At 37.5% G+C, this 9,588-nt stretch overlaps 1 protein-coding gene across 1 annotated transcript in view; it reads right to left on the bottom strand.

The window, feature by feature from the left end:
- Nucleotides 1-5,241, bottom strand: part of LOC104956806 (cAMP-responsive element modulator-like) — a 13,496-nt gene extending 8,255 nt beyond the window's left edge. Inside the window, exons 1-5 of the mRNA XM_010784348.1 lie at nt 5,135-5,241; nt 3,290-3,412; nt 2,815-2,946; nt 489-577; nt 235-374 (exon numbers count right to left, since the gene is read on the bottom strand). Coding sequence (XP_010782650.1) covers nt 235-374; nt 489-577; nt 2,815-2,946; nt 3,290-3,391 — 463 coding nt within the window. The 5' untranslated portion in view covers nt 3,392-3,412; nt 5,135-5,241. The remainder of the gene's footprint in view (nt 1-234; nt 375-488; nt 578-2,814; nt 2,947-3,289; nt 3,413-5,134) is intronic.
- Between the last annotated feature and the right edge of the window lie 4,347 nt (nt 5,242-9,588).

Raw genomic sequence — 9,588 nt, 5'->3', positions numbered from 1 at the left:
AGCCTTTCCAGACCATTTACATGCACAAAAACCTATTTAACAAATTACAGGAAAGGAAAACCCCTAACAATAATAATACGGCCTCATTAAGTGTTTTTATTTATCTGTAGGTTATATGATACTTGGTTTATTATCTGGGAAGGGAGGAGTAGTTTGATTTAATGTAGTTCTTGGTTGTGAAGCGTCTTTTCTGTAAAGTGCTATATGAATGAAGTTTGATTGACTGGTACTGACTATACTGTCCTGAGCTGGTCTGGTAGATGGAGGTGGGAGCTGTTGCTTCGGCAGCAGAGACCACCACCTCCTCCTCCATCTTCTCCTCTTCGATTTTAGCAACCGCCGGTGAATCCGATGAAAGCTCATTCAGTATTTTTCTGCAGGAGAAGAGAGTTCAAATAAAGTGAGTCCACAGAGACAGTTCAACATTATCAAGACGTAACTCTTCACACACGTTGTGCTTTTTTCATCATTATGCTGACGTCTCTCACCGATAAGACGGACGCCTGGAGAGAAGCACCCGCCTCTTCTGAGTGTCTGCTTCTGATTGGTCGGGCTCCAGCTCTGCTACACTGGCAATCTGAAACATAAAAACAAGCAGAATTTAAAACTAGTCCAATATAGTTTAGGAATTTTGGCAACCTCTCTGGTGATTTACGCTATCACTGAGGTGTTGCTTTCCCACACAGACGTTTGTGAGTAAACTGGGATGTAATGACGTCAAAGAAACAATTCTCAACAGTCTTTAGAGCTCATGTCAAAGTGACCCAAAGGGCATTGTTAGAACAATAACAAACATGCATTTGGAAATGATTACTTGTCATGAATCAGTAAGCTTTTATGACTCACACTGGTGCGTAGTTGTTGTGCGTTATCAACACAAAGGCTGCTTTGGCCCTGTTAAACGACAATGCCTGTGCCAAACAAAGGAGGAGTCTGATGGATGCCAGGTTAAATACATGCTTTTATTGATAATTATGGGAGTGGAAGTTAAGCATATGGTTGTCAGGCTTACCATCACAAAGCAGAAGTTGATAAAAGAAGCAAAATGAGATTAATTGTGTCGTATTTCGAACTATTTTTTGCCTGGGAATCCGCCTCCAAATGTTGAAAGCAAATAATAAACTGGTTTAACAATACTGAGTCAGTGACACAGGATATTCATTTCTATGACAATTTAAATATTACTGTGAAATATCAGCCAATACCACAGTTAAATGGAACTTGTTATTGATGCAACTCACTGATATGAGCGACAGAGTAATTGGAAATCAGTCAACAAAACCACTTTGATGTTGACGTCTGCATTTTCACTTAGTTCACAGCTTTGATCTGCGTTGTGACCCATTTACATGTACAGATACTCTTTTCATGAAACGACAGAGTATCCTGTGCTCTGCTAATCAAGATGCACATGTGAGAAAATCTGCTGCTACATGGTCACAGATTTTGGGGCAGCGTAGGAACCAAATGGAAGGTGTTGACCCCATTTCTACTAGGTTTGCTGTCGCAATTTCTACGCTACTTCAGAACAGAAATCGCACTACTCTTCCCGATTGGACTGTTTTTCGCCTGTCTTTTCGCAAAAAAAGGTGAAACAAGCAGAAGTGGAGCAGTATTGTTTTAGTGCGTCTGCCTGCCTATACCCTCAACAGGGAACATTTTTTATTTCGCATTCAAAAACTATTTTTTTCAAGTGCTGGAAATACTGAAGCACCTCCACATTGTTCCGTAGAACAATCCCATATGGACTTTTTTTCAGTGTTACCCAGTTTCTCCTGACCAGACGCAACATCTCCTGAAGGTTAGACTGAGGAGCTTAAGCCTCATACACATCAACAATCCTATTAACGCATACTCTGCATAACTGGTACGTAAATACTCATTCACTATCACACTCACTTTGACATCACAACTTCCATTTTTGTAGACAACTGTTCTCATTATTTAAATAAAACTCAAGACATTAACATGAGGACTTCCCATGTCTTTGTTCTTTAGCTTGAGACATGATGTGACAGGCTTGAGACTCAAAGAGGTAGTTTGGATGTTTTAAAGTGGGGTCGTATAAGGTACTTATCCATTGTTCGTGTATAACCCATTGTGGATGGAGGTTGGCATGCCCTTCCTTTCGAGAAACAAAGTCCTAACTAGTCCTTTAAAAGACAAAAGCCAAGTTAATAAACTCAATAAAGGTTTTTAGTTCTGGGAGCTGAAGTGTAGTTTTGGTCAATGGAGTCTGGTGGCTTTGAAGGGAGATTACATGTATACTGTATAATGGGTTCAGTTCCATGTAGATTAAAGTAGATTTGGCGTGAATGACTTGAGACTCATCTTAATTTTTGTCAAATCCTTTCAAATAATATACTTGAGACTTGAGAAATGGCCAGAACATGTCCTCGATTACTTGATTCTTGACTTGAGGCTAGGCCTGAAGAAAAGAACATTAAATCTACTTCGAAACCTTTTTTGGTTTTTTCCTTTCTGGTACAGTGGATCTGTGGCTTCTTCCTGGTTTCCTGTGTGTGATTTGCTTGCATGACCACCCTACAATTGTTTTGTACATGTATCTACTAGCTTCTTATGCTGGACTGGAATCAACACTCATTTGTTGTGAGCCCGTTTTGGGGGATGGTGCCCCATGGTACTGGACTAATTGCTGTGAACATATTCATGTAATGTATTGCCTCTGGTGACCTATATGTTCTTTGTTATGTTTTTGTTGAAATGTGTCAACGACTTAAAAATAAAGTATGACAAAATATATAATAATTTGAAGCTGGTCCAGATCATGGCCGATGCGTCTGATGCTCTCACCTGGACGGTCTGGACCGGGGGGGCCTGTATGACGGAGGTCTGAGGGGCCTGGATCACCCTGTGGACCTGAAGCATCTGACCATCACTCAGCTGGACCACCGTCACTCCTGGAGACCCTCCTTCCACCGACACCTGGAGGCACAAACCCAGACCATCACGCTTTAAAAAAACAAAGACGTCAAAACTATATTACCGCAATAACATTATGTGGTGTTAAAGTACAGAACTTCATCTTCAGTCGAACATTATAGACTGGAATGTTGTATCGTAAACTAAACATGATATTCTGAACTTATTTTACACTTTTCAATGAACATCCAAGTGTGTTGTTTTAATGTTGTTTTTTTTAATTAATTTTAGCATGTAAAGTGTCTTTGATTACCCTAAAAAGTGCTCTATAGATGAAAATGTATAAAGTGAGAAGACACCTGCAGGACCTTCTCCCTTCTCTGTAAATGAAATGTACTTTGTCTACCTGAGCAGGATCTGCAGAAGAGGAACTGCCGTCACTGTGGTTCTCCTCTCCATCGGAGTCCTTCAAACTGCCGTCCAACTGAGGAGAAACTGAGGCGTCCATAGTCCCTCACCTATAGACAAACTGACAGAAAAACACATTCCTAATGTTGTCTTTTCAGAGATCAACCCAGAATTTCTTTATTAGTCCTACAGCAGGGACATATATAGTGTTACAGCAAAAGTGGCATAGCAGGTAAAAAAAAAAGGCAAGCAATAGCAAAATAAAAAAGCAGACATTGGTATCAAATAAAACAAATAAAAGACAAATATGTACATAACCATGGCAACAACAAAAAATTGTAGCAGCAAATTAAGTAAACTGAGTGATATAAATAGCATATTAAAGTATAGGGACATAAAAAATACGTTTGGGGACATTTATGAAACAATGTATTATTTACATAAAGTGATTAAAGCAATGTACAATTGCAAACAAGTGTTTATATTGCAAATAAATGGTTTTCTGGTCTTTGTTTTCTGAGCCACCTCAAAGTAGTTATTTCATGTCAGTTTCATTGATATTGCATGTAAGGTTTCAATTGTGTTTCCAACATGTCAAGAACCAAAGTTCAGTGGAATTTAAAGTAAAAAAATGTGGTCATTTCCCAGAGTCTGATTCTAAAACATTATTAAAAAACACAATAATAATATATGTTAATGGAGATCTTTCCATGAAATGTGTTGTCAGAATAGCTGAACACAATGAGGACACTTTGAATTCAGTCCAATAGATTCCAGGGTTTGCTTGTGAGTCAAATACATCTGAATGAAGATCTCTGTTGGCACTGATTGTGTATTCGGTGTGTGACAAATCCATTCCTCATGCTCATTTTGTGTGGCAGCCACCCGGTGGGACTGGCAGACTAAAATAACGTTACACACTCGAGTGACGAGAGAGAGAAAGGATCAAATGGTTTTACATGTGTTTGAATGTACACATAGTTTAGATACTGACTTAGTTTGAATGGTATAGTTCACAAAGACCAATGTCAACACCAACGTCACAAAAACCAGGATAGTCGTAGTCCAACTATTTCCAAAATGAACACATGTGGGGCCCTTATTTTCAACCACAGGGCTCGATAAAGGTTTGTTCTAACGCTTTCTCAAAATAAGGTTGTCTACTATCCGGAACTAAGAGAGCGAAATGTCCTGATAATGCAAATATGTTATCAAAGAGATTACAAATTAGAACAAGAAGAAGGCATTCTTTATTTATCTCCAATAGAGGAAAGTCAGGGGATTAATAAAGTATGCCTTATAAAGTAAAAAGTAAAGCAAAATCTGTGGTAACTCATGGTAAAGTTACCTAAATATAATGTTGGATGGTTGAATCTATAACAAATAATCGTATATTTGAAAGGTTTTCCCTTTTATTTTGTGTCAAAAAATAATAGATAAATGTAGTTGAGTAAATAGTAGGCTAAACGTTTTTAAAGTTTCCACTACATTTGTTTACGGTTTTAGCATATAATGTGACACTGTATGTCATTTTATTGACACTATTTAGACACAACCAAAGTTATATCTAAAACGGATTTTGAACAAAAATCGTTGATAAATATTTTTATTTTGAAAAGAGAACTTCCGGTCTCCATCTTCTTTTTCTCTAACTTGACGCGTCTCTGTAAACTTGAACAGAAAGGAAACAGCCTGAGAAAATGTTTTTAACTCCGTGTTGACTCGCTGAATCATGTTGTTAAATTACAGTTTTAATGCAAAGTGTGGCCTCTTAGACGTGTTTGCACATAGAATCTTCTCGAGAAGCGGTGAGAGAAATTGTGACAGCTTTGCAGTGACTTACCGAATAATACGTAGTTTGACTCGTCACTACAGTAATGACAGCCCTGCTCACGTCAGCGCTGATGATGCTGTGCCCAAAATGTCGACCAACGGCTCACTTTATGGTCAAAGAGTGGCGAGGTGCCTCGAGATGAATCACTCCAATCTACTTCCACGTTCGTTATGCACTTCGTTAACAACAAGCGAAATAATTGTCTTCCTTGTATTTTTAATTGTCAACAGAAATGATTTTACAGCAAAGTAGCACATCGTTTTTCAGTGTATTAGAATGTATTGATATAAATTGATTCAACGAAGATTTTGTACTCGGTTTTGGACCTAACATGATTGTTTACAGAGTTATGAGTAGCCTACGTATATAAAGTTAGACTGCAAAATGGATGATTATCAGTAAAACGAAGGATATTTTTAGTAATCTGTAACGGGAGAACGTAAGGCAAGGTAAGGCACGTTTATTTATGTAGCACATTTTAACACAATTTCTGAATTTATTTAAATGTATTTAATCCCTTTTATACAGTCTATGATCCCTTTATGGTGAAAGAGTGGCGAGGTGCAGTAAGATTATTCACTCCCACCCTACTTCCGTGTTCGTTCGCATTGCTCTTCGTTAACAACCATAACAAAAAACTGTACCTCGCAGTTGCACAAATGTATTATTATCAGTAAAAGTTAAGGATATTTTAGTAAACTGTAGAAGAACACATAGGGCAAATCAAGCCACTTTTATTTATAAAGCACATTTCCACGCAAGGAAATTCAAGGTGCTTTACAAAAAACATAAACAAATATGAACACAAACAAATATATTATTAAAATGCCTTTAAACACATTCAATTCCAGATAGATCTGAATATTAAAATATAGGAATCGACCTTAAATAACCTTAATGTCTTCCAACATATCTATTAAACTAAAGGTAGGACAAGATAGCAAATACAAGAACAAAGTAATGTCAATTTAAACAATACACATAATTTATTTATTATTGCATAAGTCTGCAATAATAAATAACTGGCAGATTTCATAGCAATTTTTAACGTATTTTTGTGTTTTCTTTCTACGGTGAATCACATGTTTGCAGACAAGAGTAATGTTGCCATCTGCTGGCATGAAATGCAACAACACTTTAAAAATAGCAAATGTGCAAAATTATGTATTTATTCTAGCATTTAGGATGCATTTTCAAGCATTTTCTAAACAAACAGGTAAATGTCACATTAAGATAAGCCTTAACCTGGCTGTTAGTACTTATCCATTTCCCAAAAGCCTACATTATTAAAAAGCTGTAATTGAAAGACCTACAATACAAAGTCTATATTCCCAATGTCATGTTTCCTATGTATCATGTAATTCTGATTTAAAGGTACAGCACTGTGGATGTAGTGTGCTAAATTCCTTTATTTAGATCTGACAGTGACCCCAGAGCCACCATCTGTCCCTCTGCATGCCAGGAGAGGTCGTACTGTTCCCCTCGACCTGCTGTTGTCACATGGCCTGGTCCCTCCTCTAATCTCTAACAGTGGGATGAATGACTGATTCAGCAATATGTGAATGAGGTGCCTTCAGGTGCTGAGTTCATGTAAAGTGCTCATGTGAAATATGCATAGGTTGCATTACGTGTTTTGTATATTGCGATTCCATATAGCTGAAATCCCCACTAGATAGATGGATAGATAGATGGATGGATAGATAGATAGATAGATAGATAGATAGATAGATAGATAGATAGATAGATAGATGGATAGATAGATAGATAGATAGATAGATAGATAGATAGATAGATAGATAGATAGATAGATAGATAGATAGATAGATAGATAGATAGATGGATAGATAGATGGATAGATAGATAGATAGATAGATAGATAGATAGATAGATAGATAGATGATAGATAGATAGATAGATAGATAGATGGATATATAGATGGATAGATAGATGGATATAGATAGTTAGATAGATAGATACTTTATTGATCCTAATTTGGGAAATTATTTTGTTAGAGAAGAAGCATGAATGTGTTCTAATACAAACACAATTATAAACCAAAGCAATGTCTTACATGTAAACCATTATACTTGTTATGGTGTAAAGCCAGTTATCGTAAAAAAAAACTATTATTGTATTGGAATTGTTAACATATTTCATACTTTTTGCATATTCTCGTGAGGAACAACCATTTCTAGTTTTAATTATATTTCAATTTCCCACCTGATTTTGTTTACAATCAATTAATTTAGCAAAACTCTGTCATGTTCGTCTAAAAAATTGAGTCAGGGTCCCTCCTCATCCCACATCTTACCCTCTGGTCCTCCTCCTCCTCCTCCTCCTCCTCCTCCTCCTCCTTGGCTTGTCCTGCAGAGGACTGAGGCTCCAGATGGTGGAGGGCCAGCAGCAGAAGGGGGACCCTCGGGGGGGGGGGCACAGAGGCCTGACAGCAGGGAACCACGTGACCTGAGCCAGACAGCTCTTTAGGACAAAATTAGCCCGGGATGAACGCTGAACAATGGCGTGCTGGTAATACCATCAGAGAGGGGTTTGAGAGCCGTATGCCCTCCGCAGATTAAAGCCGGCCTGATTTATATCATTTCACAATCCTTTCAGACAAAGCGAGGGGTAAAATGTATCAGAGGTTAAGCTGCAACAACCTTGTTCCATTCGTAGTGCCTATTAAGTCATAACAGATTAATTCTGCACATAATATGATTACAATTACGAAATATAAGTGTAAATACTTACTCTGCAACTATAGCCACTGTTTCAGCCTCCATTGAAGAAAGACAAAATGGTTGTAGTAATGTCACTGAAAACATCAGAGGGTTTCTTTTAGGGGCAGTTACACCATAATGACAGGGTGGACGGCAATTTCAGGGACACATGCAACATGTTCAATATGATTATGAAAATACAATATACAGGATCAAAATTACTCGTTTTCTCTAATAACTTGTTGTAGACAATAAAACCATATATATATATTTTTTATTTAGTATGATTTAACCACTTATTACACACACTGTTAGCAGAGCAGTGTGTGGGACATGCCAACATCACGTACATCCAATGAAAAAACCCGGTATAAATTGAAGGAAACACATTTCAAGAGACTTATCATTGTGCTGATATGTGTGTAAACGTTTGGCCATTTATAATAAGACCTCAGTTTCATTATTCTGCTACATTTTCATGATGACTGAGTGATTCTGACGAGGACACCAACGTTACTTTATAGTGATATTGACTCTGCAGCTTAAAGCCGGCCTGTTTGTTTGATTTCACACTCCTTTCAGACAAAATGAGGGGTAACATCTATCAGAGGTTAAGCTGCTACAACCTCTTTCCATTCTTATTGCCTATTAAGTCATAAAAGATTCATTCTGCACAGAGAATCTTGGAGATATATTGTCCTGACTTGTGTTGCTCTTTTAGTAGGACTTCCATGCTCAAAGATTCAAGGCTTTTATTGTCATGTGTACATAGCTATAGTGTAGATATGTCAATGAAAATCTTAGGTCACAGGCTCCTCCAACAGTGCAACACAATATAACAGAATAGAGATCAACATCACATTTCTGTGGTGCGTTTAAGCATCTTAGATCATGTAGAACGATGCAGAAAGGGACATCTGCATCCAAAACATGTTTCTGCGTGACACCAGTCTGATTAATCAGTGTTAAATAGAAGTAGATTTAAAGGACTTTTACCGAAGAGACATTGTTACACAGCATATTCAAAGTATTTAGGATTGGATTGATCAAGAGTTGGATAACAAACTTAAACATAGTTTTCTCTTTGAAGGAAGGTTATGTCAAAGGGGGTTTGAAAATCTAATTATAGTGACATTAGTAACTGTCTGATAGCACCACTGAGGTCTCTAATGATCCACTTCTAGTCAATTAAGTCATCTGAATAACTTTGCAAATCACAAGCACGACTGAACCTGCCGTATTAGGCGCTTTCACATCGGAGTACTTTTCCCAGGAATAATTCCGATAGTTCCTGGGATTTTGTGTTCATACCAAAAAGATAAGGAACTATAACTTTTTTTTGCGAACCTTTTCACCCCTTTTTAGCTTTTTAGTCCATGCTATAGAGCAGGGGTCACCAACCTTTTTTAGGACGAGGGCTACTTTAAAAAAATAAAACAAGTCGGGGGCTACTTTTACTCCTCTTTTTTTGTTTTTTGCAGTGTATATATTTAGCACATTTGAACATTCTTACCTTTAACCTTTGTGTGCTGTTTGGCTCTGTGGGACCCGTTTTCAGTGTTTACTAAAAGAAAATGTATGCAATTTAATAATTTTAACCTGCTTTATTTGGGGGTGGACCTCACATCCTCTAAAAGGGGGCCTCACATCCTCCAGGGGGGATCTCATATCTTCTAGGGGGGTCCTCACCTCCTCTAAAATATATTTTTTTAAATGTTGAAGTGAAATGCACCAATCTGCTGCACT

This window comes from Notothenia coriiceps, unplaced genomic scaffold (assembly GCF_000735185.1).
Source record: "Notothenia coriiceps isolate Sejong01 unplaced genomic scaffold, NC01 NC01_scaffold00026381, whole genome shotgun sequence".
Taxonomy (NCBI): domain Eukaryota; kingdom Metazoa; phylum Chordata; class Actinopteri; order Perciformes; family Nototheniidae; genus Notothenia; species Notothenia coriiceps.
This window is presented reverse-complemented; position numbering and strand designations above follow the sequence as displayed.